The sequence below is a fragment of the Biomphalaria glabrata genome, chromosome 10 (assembly GCF_947242115.1).
Source record: "Biomphalaria glabrata chromosome 10, xgBioGlab47.1, whole genome shotgun sequence".
NCBI classification, from domain to species: Eukaryota; Metazoa; Mollusca; class Gastropoda; family Planorbidae; genus Biomphalaria; species Biomphalaria glabrata.
Genome location: NC_074720.1, coordinates 7,560,006 through 7,579,342, shown reverse-complemented (window position 1 = coordinate 7,579,342; position 19,337 = coordinate 7,560,006). Strand labels below are relative to the sequence as shown.

Genomic DNA, 19,337 nt, shown 5'->3' with positions numbered 1-19,337 from the left:
GCATTCTCTCCTCGGTTCTTTTTAATATTTTCCTAGAACATATCATGATAGAAACTAGAAGGATTTACTCCTAGCCTCAACGTTAACGGAAGGTCAGTTTCTAATCTCAGGTTTGCACTTGATTTAAGATCTCTCAGTACAAAATACAAGTACAAGAACTCGCTACCAAACTGAATGTTGCAGCTAAAGCAGCTGGCATGGCAATCGGTGCTGAGTAGAGTCGCTAGTCGCTGTTGCATCGTTTATGATTGTGTCGAAATCAATTTCTTGTAGAACTTTTTTTTTTACCTAAAGCCATTGTTATGGAGTGTGTGTTTGTGTGTTTCCAGAGTGACGGGGGGAAGAGGTTAGCGATTAATTGTGAATTATGCAAAATATTGTCCCTGGCGGTTTTAGATAGGTGAGACAGCTCCAGAACTTAAGACTGGAAAGAAGTGTTATTGTAGTGAGCTAGATTTTGTTCAGAATACCATTTTATGTTATTACTAAAGCCTACTTCATTTAATTCATTCTTTATATTTTAATAAAATATTATATTAAGTTTTGTTCACATATAAGTTATTTATGTTATTTCAAGTTTAACAAGTTAGTTGCTATCAGCTTAGTTGTCTTTCAGCAGTTTGGTGCTACAAGTCAACGACTGTCTACAACAGTCATCAACATGAAGATCAAATATATAAAGACATTTAAGGACTTACTGTCATTCAAAGTGGTCCACTCTTGAGTCTACCCACCGGACAGTGGCCCAAACGTCCATATGGCCAGTCAGCCCCTGACCCAAGATTTTGCATTTTGCTTAATAAACAAACACTACAAGAAGTTGGCTCATTTAAATACAAAAGTTTTAGATTAACAAGTAATGGAAGATCACTAAAAGAGACTTTTAAAAAAAAAACAAGTTGAACTGTGGGAAATCTGGAAGAAAACAAAAGTCCACGCCCAAGTGAAATTAAAAGTGTATTTCACGCTCCTAGATTGTTTTGAAAGATTCTGAACCCTCGAGCTAAAAGAAAAAATCAATTCTTAATAATAATAATAATTTAATGTATCTCTGTGGCATTTTACGTCTCGAGAGACGATCTTTTCCCTTTGCAACTTCTTGTGTGACTAAAGAGGCCAATCCTTGATACACAGCTGCGATCGCAGGTTGGGCATATATAATCACCATGCGCCGTTGCATTTTCACCCTTCTTTCTGCTTTTAATGTGTATGACACCTGCAATCTGTGACCCTTCCTTTAATGTATACAGCGATGTTAATTGTTATAATGTGGCTAAAGGCGCTATCCTAACGTATCATAAACACCACGGTTGTATTAGCGAGCAAATCGAAAAACATACAAAATCCTTTTTTTTTTTAAACAAAGCTTATATTAAGCGTTAAGTAAAAAAAGTAAAGTTTCCCCTTTCAGACCTTGCGATCTATGGGGTAGATGATGTTAAGGTCATCTGTTCCTTTGGTCAACGGTTAATAATAGTGATGATGATGAAAACGTACACATGTCTGAAATCTGAAAACAAATATAAACAAAAAATATTTTAAAATTCAGACAGTATTATCATTATAAGGTTATCTTAATACAGATTTTCATTAATTGCATAAAATAGAAAACAAAAAGTTGGTATAAAAAAAATGCTTTCTATGAGAATTAAAGTCAGGAAAATCAGCTTGGAAATCGCATGAATTACCACTGGACTACACGTTATGTGTACATTTTGGAATGTCAAAGCTTATTATACAAACCCTGAAATAAACTTCCATCGGAAAGATAAAACTACACATTTGTATGCAATATTTTGAAAATATTACTTCACAATATTAAACTTTTTTTCAAAATTAAAACATTTTATTGCTTTAAACATTAATAGTAAAATAAAATATGATGTCTAATGTTGAATCTCTAGCTGACCTTTAAAATTCTAACTCTAGTACTATTTATATACATAGAAAAATAGAATACTTCTTGTTCATCAGTTATCTTTGAAAGCATAACCTTTGAGTTTTTTATTTTCGTAGTACAATAACAAAGAGAACTCAATAGATGTTTTAAGAACACATTTTTTGCATTTTTTATGAATAAATATCAGTAGGCCTACTCTAATTAAATAGTCAAAACAATAAAAATTTAATAAAAGCATATTAGATTTCTGTATTTAAAAATTTACAGGATTTAAAATATATTACTTATTAAAAAATTTAACAAAATCTAAAAACTTTAAATATTGTTCATATTGAATATAAACCAATATTATATTAAAAGTTATTTCCTATAACAATAGCAAAATATGTTGTATTTCCATGACAAAATGCACAACAGTACAAAAATAGACAACGAAATCGCCGTCTATTACCCTTCTTGAATAATTGCAACGTACAGAGTGATTAATTGTTTTATGCAAAATAGAAGCTCTTAACGTGTGTTTCCAGGCAATCGTACATAGCATTTTTATCTCTTTTTGTAGGTCTTAATGTTTAATTTATTAATGACGGAACTTTTTAGACTTTCCAACAATTAGTTTTCTCTTAGCTTAACCCAATTCTAGATAAACCGATTTTGAGATCCATGGGAGTTCTGCAAGGAGGCATTCTCTCCTTGGTTCCCTTCAATACTATTCATGAACTTATGATGGAGCCTCTGAATGATTTAGCGTCAAAATAAACGGATGACCGACTTCCAACGTCAGGTCTGCACACAATTTAGATCTCATAGGAGAACATGCAAGTCAAGTACAAGAACTCGCTTCCAAACTGAATTTTACAGCTAAAGCAGTTGGCTTGGAAATCGGTGCTCAAAAAAGCAAAATAATAGATTGTTGTAGAGATAAATCGAGGCGGGGCAGGACAGAAGACTCAAAAGTAAAGTAGCAATTATACATAAAACACTGAATTTAATAAAATACTCAGAAAGACACAAAGATAAAGGCACATTTCTCATTCCATATGCTAGGACAAGTTTGTACAAATGCTTCTTCTTCCCTAGTGCTATTAGAGCATGGAATGGGTTGCCTGACTAAATGACGCTTAGGATGTAGGCCTATTCATCTTTTTGAAGTAACGTCTGTATTATTTAAGATAAGATAAGAATACATCAATAAACTATTATAGTCGCTGATACAACGTTTATGATTGTTTCTGAATCAATGTCTCGTTGAACGTTTTTTTCTATAGCCATCAACATATGTAAGAAGAGGGGAAAGAGATCTATATTTAAGGGCCTAATATCATTCAAAGTGGCCCATTGTGACCCGGCCCACTGGCCAATGTATGTAATGTATAGTTCTATAATTTGAAAAACTCTCCCATCCTTTTTATAGGTCATTGAAAACAAGGGATATAATTCAAAGAAATGCGGCACATCGCGACGTGTGCAAAAACAATCAAAATTATAGACCGCTATTGTATCGATGAATGACGGAACACCTGCCTCGCCCTTTTGTCACTATCGCATGATTGTGCACCGCAAAGGTTTGTTGTGTTGCTCTTACGCGTCTTAATTAAATCTAGATGTTATGTCAATAATATATTATGGTATAGTTTCTGGTAAATTCATCGTGTAGAGATCTATCATCTAATCTAGTTACTAGTCTAGTATCTACAGAGTAGAGTAGATCTAGACTACATCTCTAGAGTCTAGAGACACTAGAGTTAATAGTAGACCTAAGTCGCCTAAGGCCTAAGTCTAAGTGTCCTAAGTAGATCTAGATCTAGATCTAGAGTCTACATCTAGTAAAGTAGTAGATGTAGTAGTAATTAGTAACTTAGTAACTGTAGACCACTGACTACTGTAGTGTAGTGTAGTGTAACTGTAAGTGTAAGGCAGCAAGGCTAAGTCATAAGTGTTAAGTAGAAATCTAGCTAGATCTAGATCTAATGATCTAGACTTAGACTCTAGACTAGTATTACTATTTATTAGTCTAATTATCTAATTTAATTACTAAATTAGTATATAAATTATATATCTATAGCAAACTATCGTAGTGACTATAAGTCTAGTCTAGTATAGTAGTTAGCCTAAGTTAGTGACTAGTCTAGTAGTAGATCTGATCTATTAATAATTAAAATGCTTAGATTAGTTAGATCTATTATTAGTCTACACTTCTACTCTCTATCTCTACTCAGACTACTAGTCTCTAGTATTATTATTATTCTATGACTATGTGACGTCTATCCGAATCTATGTCACTAGATGCTATATATACCAGTAATATTGTTGTACTACTAGTACTACTAGTGGAAGTCTATAATATATTAAATAGTCATATAGATCTAGACTCTAGTCATAGTTATATAGCCTTGCATATACTTCATATAGTATACTATCAGAATCATATATATACTATATCATATAGTATGATAGCCCTATAAAGTATAATAAACTAATAAAGTTATTAGTTATTATAAATCATATGACATGATATGAATATCAATATGATATAATAAATATCTTATATCTAGAATGTAGATCTAGACTTCTGAAGCGGGGGTCCGGGCTCGAAACCTGGTGAAGACGGGGATTTTTAATTTCGGGATCTTTGGGCCCCTCTGAGTCCTAGCTGTAATGGGTACCTGACATTATTTGAGGAAAAGTAAAGGCAGTTGGTCGTTGTGCTGGCCACATGACACCCTCATAAACTGTAAAAACAGGTGACCTTTACATCATCTGCCCTATAGACCACAAGGTCTCAAAGGGAAACTTGACTTACTTTACTTATTAATTTTTGATTACACTATAAAAACTATTGTGTGATTCAGTGATCTAGATCTATTCTTAAACTTTCCTATAAGAGCGTAGGGTTACTGTCACTCAATGTTAAATCACATCACTCCATCTGCCTTTCTTTAGAGATTCCTTCTGGATATTTATTGTCATATTTAAGTCATATATATTTAAGTCATATCTTTTCTTTAAATACAGTCCTCCTATCATCTTGTTGTTTGTTTAGTTTGCTATGGTCATTTTCAAATACCAATATAAAATACATTTTTTGCAGTATTGTTTTTATATCTTTAATTTCAGATACTTTTGTAACCAACTAGAGGATATTTAAAATGCCCCCTGTTCTTGGTGGAGCGGATAAATGTCCACGCTGTAGTAAAAATGTTTACTTTGCTGAGGAAGTTCGAGCACTTGGTAGAAAGTACCATAAACAGTGCTTGAAATGCAGTGAGTTTACCTTTTCATTCTTGTGTTTTCACACGTCTTTTTATGTCTCCTCTTATCAGCTTGAAAATTATTTGTCTGCAAAACCTGGACACGGACCATAACGATTTATTTTTTAGAAAATTGACAGTATATGTATCTTTGGGAAAAAATTACCAGCTAATTGGCCAAACAAGGGAAAACTCTGGTTTGATCATTATTATTTTTAAAATTATAATCTTCATAAAATTAAGTTTTGTCTGGAGGTCTATTCAACATACATATGTCATTGTATTTATAAATGAGTTAAAAAAATGAATGCATATTAAGCATCGTTTTGTAAGTCAGGATTAGTGTGGATCTATAGAAATATCATTAGAATTTTATATACATATACTCTGACTAAATTTATTTATACACGTACATGCGATTTACCTTTTTTTTTTCAAGGGTAGGGGATTGGCGCGGGGTAAAAAAATGTTGCATTTTTTTTTAAATCTCTATCATTCATTAGTTATTAAGATCACTTCAAAGTAATCATTATTACAAAAATCATCAGCTTCACAAAGAATGAATTTTTTTATGTTACTTGCTAAAGTTCATTTAGTCTTGTTATTTAAAAAGGCCAAAAATAAAGTTTTACTTTTTTATTATATTGTTTTGATTAACATAAAGCTACCAGTCCTTTCATTCTTCTCAATTACTAAAATAAGCACATTTACTAATTGACTTAGCAAGTGGGTGGCAGATTTGTATCACATAAATAAAGCCTAAATTTGTCAGACCTTTGGACTAAATTAGTTTTAATGTCCTTTTTTTGTTTTTACTTCAGCTGAATGTGGCAAGTTCCTAGACAGCACTAATTGTAATGACCACGAGGATGACATCTTCTGTAACACCTGTTATAGGAGAAACTTTGGACCCAACTCAGCAGCACCAGCTGCTGTCCCAGAGATCGAGTAAGTTGTTGTTTGCAGACCAGCTGTCTCCAGCACTGTGATCACATTATTCTAGTTAGCTCAAGTGCATAATTATTATTTCTTTTTACGAAGCTTGTATCAACTCACTTTGTCTGTGTGCCTGGTAAAAAGTTTGTACACATTATATCTCTGACACCCAATCTTGAATCAAGCTCAAATTCTGCACAATTATTTCTTTTACCTTACAAGAGTCAATAAAAAAATTAACAGTTAATTAAATATTGGTAATTATTTATTTTGTTTGTAATTCTTTTTTGAAGTAACGTCTGTATTATATAAGATAAGGGAAAGAATTTGTGCTTGACTGAAGTCATTGCATTAGACAAATAAGCCCCCTTTATAGTCCGTCGACTAAGTCTTAGTGAAAACTAACCTGAAAAAAAATAGGTCAAGACTATAGAAGCCATAGATAACTATATAATCTTCCATGTTCATAAGCTCTCCACTAGCAGAGTCGTTACCGTGTTGGCTTGAGAAGCCTGAGAAGGCTTGAGCCATGAGTTAGAATTCTTTTTATTCCCTCCACCTTTTTTTTTAAATTTTTTTATAAATGCCTTTTTATTGTTAGTCTAGATCTATTACAAATTTAATTACTTGACTAATCCAAACTAATTGATACAACTATGCTTAATATAAGCTTTTGTGGTTGTTTTTTTTTTTATTAAAAAAAAAAGGATTTTTTTATTTTCTTGTTTTGAACAATTCATTTTCTTATCATTTGTACTGTCTCCTCAGTTTGTTTGATTGTTTGTTTTCAATCTTTCTTAGCCTATAAAAGTTCAGATTTTATGATTTTCCTTATCAGAAAGCTGTTTCCATCTCTACTAGATTCTTGGGACAATATTCACTTTAGAAATGTATTTTAAGTGGGCATCTGTTGAAAACTGTACATTTATATATACCTTGAGAAAAGTGCCCCTAGAGATTCACTAGATTATAAAAATATTTATTTAAAACAGCTAACATATTCTATATTGATGTATTTTAGTTTTTTAACTGGTATTTGGTTGATTTGATGTCCATTCATGTTTGGACTTCCCGTTTAAAAAGTCTGGTTAAAATCAGATTTTTTAAATGTTTGTACTAGAGGGAAAGCTAATAATTTCTTTATTCTGTGTTCAATCAAATTATTTTAACAAAGCTTACTGGTGTCAGCAGTGTTGACAAGCTATTTATTAACTACTTTCAGTGCAGTGAAGTCACCACTTGGCTCTGACCAATGTCAACGATGTGGGAAGACTGTATACATGGCGGAGCGTTGTACTGGTGGAGGGAAGGTACGTCACATGACTGGCATTGTCAGGTGTAAACAAACCATGTGAAAGCAATATAGACTTGTTTTTAAATTATTTAAATGACATCAATTATAGGTTAAAATGACAAGCTGTTGTTACTTATCTAAGATGAAATAGTGTACATTTTGTAATTGTGACAATTTGAATGCTGCTTATAAAAGAATGTTATTACATGTTGCTCATCAACCCAAGTATATTATATCTTAAAGAAAGGTTTTTGCTGTGGCAGAGATAGAATTATTCATTTTTTAAAAAGTTTATTGAAGCTGATGGCTGGTTATTGTATAGATATGTCCTAGGGGGCTACCCCGACTGACCTCGGCCGTTTCTCTTGGTTGTTGAGGCGTGCCTATTCCAATGGTATTAATGATATTATTATATTTCCGGCAAAGTGCTCTCGATGAACTACTTAAATGTAAATGTATTCAAGTTTATTTCTGGCGAGCTCAACATTAACATCCCTCTCACACTTCATCAACAAAGCACAATTCCTCTTCTAATGACTTGACACTGTTACTATACACAACATGTTGGTACTTCCCCACCATTCATACTGAGCTCTGATTTATATCAAATGTTGTTGAAACAGTTCCCTAACTTCCAATGAAATCCGGTTTGACTCTTGTAGTTAGGAAAATAGCTTTGTATCTACTGTATGAATCTGCAATGACTTGTTTCAGTACTTTCACAAGAGATGCTTCCGATGCAATGCGTGTGGAGTAAGTCTAGACTCTAACAGACTCTCGGTCAGGGAAGAGGAGATCTATTGTAAATGTAAGCCTTGATTTCAGAACTACCCTAAGTCATTAGTCAGACTGCTGTTAATGTTTTTAAATTTGTCTCTTGACAAATGATTTGACATGGAAACCATAATTAAGGATGTTGGACATTGTAAAGAATTGAGAAAGAGTTGATGTTTTATCTCTTCATTTCTGATTGCAGCATGCTATGCTAAAAATTTTGGACCTAAAGGATATGGATTTGCTGGTGGAGCTTCTGGGTTATCCATGGATACTGGGAAGCTGGATGAAATCCCGACTAGGTATTTTGATTGGCTGACTGTGCTGATGTAGATAAACAGTTATTTCAATTCTGATTTGGAAACTTCTGACTATTAGTCCTTGTGTTAAACAGATTGCATTTTTGTTATAGGCACTAATACTATCGGAAGAACATAACACCAATTAAAATTTTCTAGGTCAGGCATTTAGATCCCTTAACAGACTTTCTTTAGCTTTAGTTGTAAAAAACTATTTAAAAATTGTTGTTTTTAAACACTATAGTATATATATTTATAAAAGTAAAGTTCCCCTTTCAGACCTTGTGATCTTAAGGGTAGATGATGTAAAGGTCATCTGTTTCTCTGGCCTACTGACCCTACGGTTAACGAGGGTGTCATGTGGCCAGCACAACCAACACCGCCTTTACTTTTCCCAAACTAGTGTCAGGTACCCATTAGCGCTGGGTGGGAGACGCCCAAAGATACCGAAATTAAAAATCCATGTTTTCACCAGGATTCAAACCTGGGACCCACAGTTAAGAAGCCAAGCGATTTACCGCTTAGCCACCTCATCTCCACATATATTTATAGTGTCTACTAATCTTATAATGGTGTATGCCCATTACATTTAATACTGCTACAATTATGTAAATCATTTATATCTTTTTTAATGTTTCATTTACATAACGTTGTACTGCATTATTCCACCCAACTGTAGTATGTATTCTGTTGTTTCCTGTTTCCTTAGTAATATTCCATCACTGGCACAAGCTCACACAGCGCCACTGATGAGTGAAGGGGGAGAACTGGAGGAAGGAGACTGGACTGACGATCGTGACAGATGCAATAGGTGTAGGAAAGTTGTTTATTTTGCAGAGAGAGTTACTGGCATTGGAAAGGTACATGTTCTATAAGTGACAGATGCAATAGGTGTAGGAAAGTTGTTTATTTTGCAGAGAGAGTTACTGGCATTGGAAAGGTACATGTTCTATAAGGTCCCAACCTTTCCATACCCCTCCCCATGCATCTCTAGTATAGAGTATATCATTACTGTCCTGCTGTTTGGTAAATGTGACACTTTTTGTTTCTTGTTCCAAGGTGTTCCACAAGATTTGTTTTAAATGCACCAACTGTAACAAGCTTTTAGACTCTACTACTGTTACTGATCATGGGGGACAAGCGTATTGCAAAGGTAAACACCCTGTCCTTTTTGTCCTACTTAGGTTTAAAGTGAGCACTGACATTCTTCCCCAATGTTTTTTTTTTTTTTTGGCTCCTGAATGTAAATGTGATTTATTTTCTTTTGGACAAGAGATTTTCAAGCTTGTCTTTTCCAGTGATATATCAAAAACTTAAAACGTGGAAAGAAAGAGTTGTTAGTGTAATGAGCAATTGACATGTTTTCAAGGAGAGCTGTTTCATCTCATTTTGGTCCAACAACAAACCTGTTTTTTTTTTTTTAAATTGGCACTTTTGTTTTTAAAAATTTAGGTCTGCATGATAATAATGGCAATGTCTTGGATTCCAAAGATTAAAGAAGAGTGCTGTGTTTCACATGACTACGCCAACCCAGTTTGCATATTTTCCAAATCTGATGCAGACTAATTTGTTGTCAGCCGGGAATCTGTTTAAGTTTACTTTTCATCTTCTGCACTCGTCTTCAACAAGTCTGCATATTGTAGGCACTTATGTATAAACTATTTAAAAGAGCTTGAAAAATCTGGTCGTGTTAGTCAGCAACTGTTAAGTGGTTTAGGTTTTAGTGTGTAACTTAATATGCACCTACAACAAACTAATCCTTAGTGGATCATGGGAGATGCCGACATTGTTGTCTAATACAAACTTTCATTTTATTTTTTTGTGACATTTTATTATTTTCATTAATAGACATTTATATTCTCATAAAAGTTTGTTTTTAAAGATTTATTGTAGACATTTGTTAGTGAAGTTTAATTAAAAATTGTTTTTGTATCTCTGTAGTTATTCAAGCAAAACCTTTAATATTTAGCCTTATAATTCAGTCTATTGATAATGTATTTACTCATCTTTTAGCATGTTACGGGAAAAACTTTGGACCCAAAGGTTATGGATTTGCAGGTGGAGCTTCAGGATTGTCTATGGATACTGGGAAATTGGATGACATTCCCACCAGGTATTTTAAGGAAGTGAGCATTAGCATTATCCAAAACAGAGCATTAATTTGTATGGACAAGATTGTATCACATTTTAAGGTTACATAAGACTATCACATTTTGAGGTTATATAAGACTGTATCACATTTTGAGGTTATATAAGACTGTCAAATTTTGAGAGTAGGCAATACTGTATCACATTTTGAGGTTAGGTAAAAATGTTTGTATCACATTTTGAGGCTAGGTAAAAATGTTTGTATCACATTTTGAGGTTAGGTAAAAATGTTTGTATCACATTTTGAGGTTAGGTAAAAATGTTTGTATCACATTTTGAGGCTAGGTAAAAATGTTTGTATCACATTTTGAGGCTAGGTAAAAATGTTTGTATCACATTTTGAGGTTAGGTAAAAATGTTTGTATCACATTTTGAGGTTAGGTAAAAATGTTTGTATCACATTTTGAGGCTAGGTAAAAATGTTTGTATCACATTTTGAGGCTAGACATGGCTAGAGGAGTTTTAAGACCATATAAACTGACTGTTTGATCATCTCTCCTTCCTATATCTTGAATGATATTTTATCTGATGTTTACTTACAGCCACATTCCCTCACTTGCCCAGGCTCTCACGGCTCCACTCATGGGAGAAGAAAATGGTCAAGGAACAGAGGACTGTAATGATGACAAAGAACGATGTAGCCGCTGTCGTAAAGTTGTTTATTTTGCAGAGAGAATAACAGGCATTGGCAAGGTGATACGCATAAGGAATTATTTTTTTTTTAATATTATTTATTATGTGCAAATCTTAAAATATTTTTGACTATATTACATACATTAAGGGCGTGATTTAGTAGGAATTTTACTGCTGGGCTTGTAACTCAGAAAACTTTTTTTAACAAAATTTTTTTATTTCTTTCATGCGAAGAACATTTTATGATTATCTACATCAACAGACATACTTACTTATAATATGAACATTATTAGTTTTTACATTAACTATAATAAAAAAAATGATATATCATAAGATATATATATATATATCACATGTATATATATATATATATATATATATATATATATATATATATATATATATATATATATATATATATATATATATATATATATATATAATGTTTTTTATTGTTATGGGCTATTTCTTTAGTTGTTTTTTTCTCAATTGAACAAAAAATGGAGTTTTACCAAAGAGAGTTTGGGGTGGTCCATCTTTTGTTAGTATATTGTTCTGCTGTATGGTAATATGACTGACATTTTTACTAAATAAACTCCTCTTGCGTCTGTTGGGTGATATTCAATCATAAACGAATATTCACATTTAGAGTAACACCTTTAGTAAAATAGTTAAATTAAATTTTTAGACCCTTCAGGATAGAAGACTTAAAAGTAAAGTAGCAATTATACATATAACACTGAACTTTAAATACAAAAACAAAACCTAATAAAATACTCAGAAAGACACAAAGATACATTCCTCGTTCACATGCTAGGACTTGTACTCCTTCTCTAGTGCTATTAAAGCATGGAATTGGTTGCCTGATCCAGCCAGGAAAACCAATGACTTGACAGAAGTCATTGATTAACATGCATGACTAGATTGGACTAGGAACACATGTCGGACGTAATCATCATCTTTATTGACTTATTGAACTAATTTATCTTTGTTATGGAAGTTTTTATTGTTTTGTAAATTCAACTTTTCATTGCTTGTTTGAACAATTCAAAATGAGAATTCTTGAAATATTTGAACTTAAATTGTTTGTTTTGTAACAAGGAAAATTTCTTTTTCCATGTGAAGGTTTTTCACAAGATCTGTTTTAAGTGCTCCAACTGTAGTAAAAGTTTGGACTCGACTACAGTTACTGAACACGCTGGACAAGTTTATTGTAAAGGTTAGAGACGGTTTTTATTTAGTCCTTTAGCCAAACAAAATTTATATTGCAAGGGTATTTAGTCTAACTGGCTTGGTAGTTTAATTATTTTGGTGTGAAACAATTGGAGGTTAACATACGTGAAGATAAAGTTTCTGTTCTTTAATATAGAAAAAATGAGTTCAAGCTTTTAATATTTAAAAAGAAGCTTCCACAATGACATGACTACTAGTTTTAGCTACAAGGCAGGTGTAGTATTTGTAGCTTGTTTTAAATTTTCTAACTAGATCATTATATTGACTTTTTTTCAACATTTAAGTAATGACATCTGGCTTTTATTTCACCTATCTTATGTTTGTACAGCCATCTTCCCAGCAGTAGAGTAAAAGCTAAAAAAAATTGTAACTAATTTTATTTTCGCTGTGCTAAGTTTGTTTTAATGTATTGATAACAGATTGTTATATATTATATATTACATACCATATAGAAGAAACACTTGTCATTGAGAAAGAAGTATTGAATTTACTTTTTTTTTTTAAAGTTAGCAAATAGCTTACTTGTGATCTAGTGCTACACTAACTTTAGGGGTTAATATGGCATAAGGAACATACACAAATAAACATATTTGACTTGCCTATTTTGTTCTGATGCTTTGGTACACTGCTGCTTGCTGGAAATGAGAGACATGAGTTTTGTGTTTGTGTGTCATAAGCACACATTGTATCAAAGGGTGGCTGTATTGTAGCCCTACTTCATTTGAATTACACATCATGTATAGTTTCCTACATGTTATATCACTGCTACATTTGAAATACACATCATGTGTAGTTTCTTACCTGTCAATGTTATATCACTGTATTTGTTTTCATTTCCAGCTTGCTACACTAGAAACTTTGGACCTAAAGGATTTGGATTTGGAATTTCCATGGTCACAGAACAGGCCTAGATTTGGCCGGGTGAAGTCTCTCCCACAGCTAGGCTCTAAAGATCACCAATTCTTTGTTCTTGTTGTGTAAACACCTTAATAGTATTTCAGTACAGTTTAAATGGCTTCAGTAAATATAAACACACAATACTTTACAATCATTTCTATAGGATTGTCAGAAGAATCTTGTACAGTATTGTGAAACTGTCTTCTATAGGATTTACGAAACTGTAATTTTTAACAATATTTTAACAACAGGATGTATGAGTTACTTTATGTAAATTAAAAAATTCTGGGCTCAGGAAATATGATTGGAAGATTCCTGAAGCATTTCCTTGTTCTCGGAAATATACAATGGACAAGCAGCAAGGGAAATGTAATAAATGAAGGTTTAATTTGTGTTAAAATTTGATTGCATCCAAATATCAATCAGCTATATATAGCTATATCAGCTATAATATTTCAGTATTGAGGATTGAGTTGTTGTTTTTTCATAGTCTCAAAGAAACACATTTAAAACAAAATAACATATAGATTGCTTATAGAGTTCTTAAATAATGTATTATTATGAATTTATCAAAGGGTAATAATAACAGTATTATAGAGTTGAAGATGTAACATCTCTAGTTATATATTTAAACATTTGCTTCAAGATAAATACATTAGTGTCAGATTTTGTAGACATTTTTCCTTTGTAGTAAGTTATTGGTTAAAAAGTTTTATTTCCCATATGTTCTTTGAAATATACAATACTTTGGCATTACTTATATAAGAGACAGAACATTTGGCTTCTTAATACTCAGTCATTGTCAATGGAATGTCATCTGTTCTATACAAAATATGTTATACTTGCTACACACATGCCAGATATGAGCAGCAGATCTGTTGTCATTGAACATTTATTGAATGTTGCCAGCACTTGCCTTCTTTAAAACAATATTGTTGTCAATCTAGTTTGGGGCTAATGCAATCAAATAACCAGTCATCAACTTGTAGTTGCTTCCTTCCCTGTTACATGACCTTTTTTTTTGTGCTATAATTGATTTAGTCTAGAGTCTTACTGATTAGTGTGAAAGTTTTGTGGAACTCAACTCAAAAGCTTGTAGATTTTTTTTGGTGAACACAAATTGTTCAGTCTATTGATAAGAAAAAATGAAACCAAAATGTTGACATTGTTGTTATTGTTTGTTTGTATTCTCTATTTACGTACATCCCTTTTGGTTCTCTTATAAAATACAGACGTTACTTTTTATTAAAAAAAAAGATGATAATGTTGATATGATTTACTGAACATGTTGTTTATATTTCACTCTGGTGCTAAGTCCTTACACAACAGATATTGGTGATTTTTCAAAATGTATTTTTTGTTTGCTCATTGAAATATAACTAGTGCACGCACCACAAAAGACAATTTATTTGTTCAAACCAACTATACAATGATAAATACAAATAGATGTAACTATGCTAGTAATATCTAGTATTAAAAAGTTTTTTTCATATTATCCAGATACTATTTGATTTAATGCTAAGTATCCGCTAAAGAATATTTATGTATGCACATTTTGTTTTAGAACTAACTAGAATCAATTTTTATTTATTTGGCTTTTTTTTTTTTTATTTACAAACTCATCACTGACGCACTTTAACAAATATCTGATTTTATTCAATTTTCAACACTGGCATCTTTAATGCCAAAAATTAATTTATTCTTTTTTTTTTTTTTTTTTTTTGTATAAATCTTGTAATTATTCTCTTGTATTTATTGATGTTCTTTCAATGTTTGTTAGGCCTATGATAAAAAAATTAAATTCTGGTATAAAGAAGTCAGATACTGTTCAAGTCTATAATGTTGTTCTACAGCGCAGGGATTCATAAGACTAGTTTCTGTTCAGTATATCCAGAGATGGTTTGAGCTGACAATGTAATTCTGTTGTTAAGACAAATCTGAAATCATTAATGTGGCTTTTCATTTAAACTAATACTTGATTTGAAGTGTTGAACTGATTGATTGGAAGAATGCATTAAGACGAGATTTATTTAAGGAATATTTGTATACAGTTTTGCACTGGCAAGCTTGGTTAGTGAATAATAAATAAATGATTCCCCTTAGAAACTTTTCAGCCTATAACTTATTATTGACACTTGATCAAAGTGGCCTGAGTGGATCTGATCAGTCTAAAAATGTGCTTTGTTAATCATCATTGAAAATATCATGAGTTTAGTGATGGATGTTGTTTGTAATGTCTGAACATTCCCAAATGGTATTTTTCTTGTTATTATACTATTTCAAACTAAAGCAATCGTGTTTTTTTTATATATTTTTTCCCAAAACCATTATTTTCTTGAACTACTGTCAGTCACTTGTGAATTTTTGTTTTGAAAATTAAATTGTGACACTTGATTCTCATCATTTCATCACAGTTTGGGAGATAGGGATTGTTTCTTTTCTCTGCTGTGCTTTCTCTTCTCAGCGTTATGGAACGTTTTCTTTATTGGATGCCCCACAAATTGAAACATTGGTTGTGTCAAATAACTTAGTGATCTTTGGTTGTGTCCCTTTGCCTTTCATATCTCAGATCACATAATTTTTTTATGTTTATGCTTAGCAAAAGCCTGTCCAAAGAATGGTATTCAATCTTGTTACTTCTGGGAGAGTTTAGACCACCAAAATCTTTCACATGCTGCAATCATGTTCTACTGACATCTACTTGTTAACATTTATGCTCTTGGTTTTTGTTGTTTTTTTTGGTTGAAAGAAGTGCACCTTTAATATTTGTTTTTAGATTGTTATGAAACAAAAATGTGTATGTTTGACAAAAAGTAACATATAGTTTGTGTCCTGTTTAAAGAATAATCCACTTTTGTAGAATTTGTCACACAAGTAAAAAGAAATTTTGACTGAATGTCTGTTTGTTACAACATTTGTAGCCATCAGCTGTCTGTTTGAAGCTTTGGTTTCAAAATCTATTTAGGGAATACATAGTTATAGTGTTTTTCTTATTTCAACTATGAAAGCATTTGTCTACCCAAATTTGTTTGCATCTGACTGTGTACATTACAGGTGCATCTGACTGTGTACGTTGAAGGTGAGCAGGTCTTTGTGTTTAGCTCACACTCCCATTGTATGTTATTGTCCACAGTAATAATCAAACTCTTATTCACTGTCTGTTACATCTTAAAAGTTTGTTTCATGCAACTGTTAGTGTGGCTTTGGGTTTTTTTTTCCACCCCAATACTTGTTAATCATTCCACAGCAGTTCCTTATACTTTTTGTTGTTATGGACCATCATATGTTAATATATTGTTATTATAAACTAAAGTGACCAACATGTTGTTATATTTGTTTTATTGGCTAACAGGACCATGAAATGTTGTTATAGTGTCACTATAGACAGGGCCTACCGACATATACTATAACATTTGGACTTATTTTATGAGCATGGGACACATCTAACATATTCTACTGTTCGTTATTTGCTAACCTGGTCACTTATTAAGTATATTATGGACAGATGGGGCTAATATATTCCAGATTCAATGTACACAAGTAGGCATTCTTTAAATATTGTTTTTTGTGTAATGTACTTTTTCTTTTTTAATTCCTTGCTAGACACACATTTCTGTCTCATGTTTATTTTTTTATTTTTCTGATATTAACTGAAAACATGTATTCATGAAATTTTTCTGACAAGCGAAAAAAGTTTTTTCTTTTTTTTTTCAAATTTTTTTTTCTCCACATTTTTTTAATGTAACAGCTTTCTGTTGTTTTATAAATAGTTGTTTAGCATGCCTAATTATTTTATCATGCCTAATTTTGCACAAAATTGAATGATGTTGTTTAGATTGTTTTTGTTTCATACGTTTTGGATTTTCTTTCAGAAATGAAGATGATGAAGTCTTAGCCCAAACCTCCTGCAGGATGGCAGGGTTTAAACTCAGGCCCATCAAGACAACATTCTGAAGCGCATACCCCCTGACCAGGCAGCCATCTTATTATTGCAGACGTTTGTAGAACTAGATTTCTAATTAGAAAAAAAAACAAACTCCAAAGTTATTTTAAAATCTGGATTTCAAATTTCAGAACATATTGTTTTATTAGCAATTATTTTCAAATTTGTTTTTATTAAAAAACTTTTTGAGCCCAAATGTTGAGTCCAAAATGACTACTATGACCTTTTACTTGTAAACTTCTGACTAATAACCATGATGGAAAATGAAAAACATTTTATTTCATAGTATTTTAAAGTGTATATCCTAATTGAGCATTATTTCAAAGACCATAGACATAAAAGTAAAATTGCAGTAGTGAAATGAAGTCTATAGGTCTCTAGGTCATCATTCAAACAAACATGATAGTAAATTGGTAAAAGATATTTCATTTTTTCTTAGAGATCTTTTGACAGATATCTTATAAATTAAAAAAAAAATAATAATAATTACATTTATTTAAAGCTATTTGACTATGAAAAAAATGCAAACCATTTGAATGATGACCCTTAAGTTGGTACTATAGATTGGCTTTGCTGATTTTATTGTCATTAGAATGACTTGAATAAAACATATCACACTTGTGTCTGTTGTATGTCTTTTTGTGGACCATTCAATGTCCCAATACTTTTGTCTTGACAAATGATTTTTTTTTTAAATTTGGAAAATAGACCTGGCTTTTTTTTTTGTTTTGTTTTGTTTTCACATGAAAGTTAAACTCCAAACTTGTAGACAGTCTATTTGTTGAATATTTGACATGTGATCATTACAAGACTATTAAGTCATGTTTTGTCAACTCTCAGGCCTTGTACAGCAGTAGATCATGTTTGCGTAGAAATTATTATTTTTTTTTGGCATAGTGTCTGTTTACGTTTCCCTAAGTCAAAAAGGTCAGATTTTTAAAATGGGTTACAAAACAAACAACTGTATTTCAATGTTTCAAGGTCTTTGTTATTTAATTAAAACCTTTTTGTGTAATATTTGAAATTATTTGTTGATGTGGTAATTTTTTTAGTCATTTAAACACTTTTATTGTATTGCATGTCACAGTAACCTCCCCTGTTAACCAGCTTATCTTATCTTGTTTTCCCTAGAATGTTACACTAAGCTAGGTGTTGTATTACTCTCCACTTGTATTCCAGTATAGAACATATTCAAATGAAATAAACAGCTTCTTGACTGCCAACTTGTTTTAGTGAAGTTTTTTTTGTTGTTTTTTTTTTTTGGTTTAACATTTGTTAACCCACCATTATTTGTTAGTTTAGGAGATTATTAATCTATCCATGTTTCCATTAAAAATACCAGAGTTGGAAATCCACAAGCCTGTTGTCTTCCTTAAATCAACTAACTATGGCTCTTCATTTATATTTCAACAGATTCCTTAATGTGATTATTATTGGAAGCAGCAGGGTTTAGAAGCATCATGCGTCTAAAATACCCTCTGACAAGCAGTCCTGGTTCATATATAGGCCCTGGCAGAACTGTAAATACTAACAAGGGGGACTTGTTAGGCATTGCTTAACTACCTAGGCAAAAGAAAACTCTGAATTCAAACGTCTGCTGCCTTGCAGCTAAACCCAAATATGAGAAAGGTTTGGGAGTTGTCCCTTAGTAAAATAAAAAGGAGCCTGTGATACTTCAGCAGTTAGCTATAATCTGACAGATCCCAAATGGTGTTTCTTTTAACAAAGCTTAAATCAACTCACTCTGCCTGTCTGTGTGATAAAAAGTGTGTACACATTATTTCTCTCACACCCATTCTTGGATCAAGCTGAAACTTCGCACAATTATTCATTGACATTGACATTGACATAGACCTGAATCAAAAAAAAGTTACCAATTAGACAATTAATTACTTTTGATTCATTATTTTGTTTAATAGCAATGAGGGAAACTGATATAAGAATATTCACATACATGACTAAATTTGTTGGGTTTAGTCCCCTTAAATAATTTTTAAAAACTATTTTCACCTCACACATTATCTGATCA

The 19,337-nt window shown here is 32.0% G+C and overlaps 1 protein-coding gene across 3 annotated transcripts; it reads left to right on the top strand.

Annotated features, from left to right (window-relative positions):
• The first annotated feature begins 3,348 nt into the window (after positions 1 to 3,348).
• LOC106075268 (muscle LIM protein Mlp84B-like) lies at positions 3,349 to 18,531 on the top strand. 3 transcript variants are annotated; one of them, XM_056044639.1, is made up of 12 exons: positions 3,349 to 3,465; positions 5,018 to 5,164; positions 5,973 to 6,099; positions 7,310 to 7,397; positions 8,096 to 8,189; positions 8,358 to 8,457; positions 9,164 to 9,314; positions 9,514 to 9,607; positions 10,468 to 10,567; positions 11,145 to 11,295; positions 12,361 to 12,454; positions 13,309 to 18,531. In XM_056044639.1, the coding sequence occupies exons 2-12, from the start codon at positions 5,050 to 5,052 to the stop codon at positions 13,377 to 13,379; spliced, it is 1,185 nt and encodes a 394-aa protein (XP_055900614.1). In that variant the 5' UTR covers positions 3,349 to 3,465; positions 5,018 to 5,049; the 3' UTR covers positions 13,380 to 18,531. The 3 variants fall into 3 exon arrangements, 2 of the variants coding, with proteins under 2 accessions (XP_055900614.1, XP_055900615.1); XM_056044640.1 differs by having other exon boundaries at positions 3,455 to 3,540; XR_008780241.1 differs by lacking the exon at positions 13,309 to 18,531 and having other exon boundaries at positions 10,468 to 10,580.
• The last annotated feature ends 806 nt before the right edge of the window (positions 18,532 to 19,337 follow it).

What these genes read in the sequence shown, in the direction of transcription:
- LOC106075268 (XM_056044639.1), top strand. Translation starts at nt 5,050, where the DNA reads ATGCCCCCTGTTCTTGGTGGAGCGGATAAATGTCCACGCTGTAGTAAA. An exon ending in TAAACAGTGCTTGAAATGCA is followed by an intron (nt 5,165 to 5,972) that starts GTGAGTTTACCT and finishes TTTTTACTTCAG; the next exon opens with CTGAATGTGGCAAGTTCCTA. An exon ending in TTGGATGACATTCCCACCAG is followed by an intron (nt 10,568 to 11,144) that starts GTATTTTAAGGA and finishes GTTTACTTACAG; the next exon opens with CCACATTCCCTCACTTGCCC.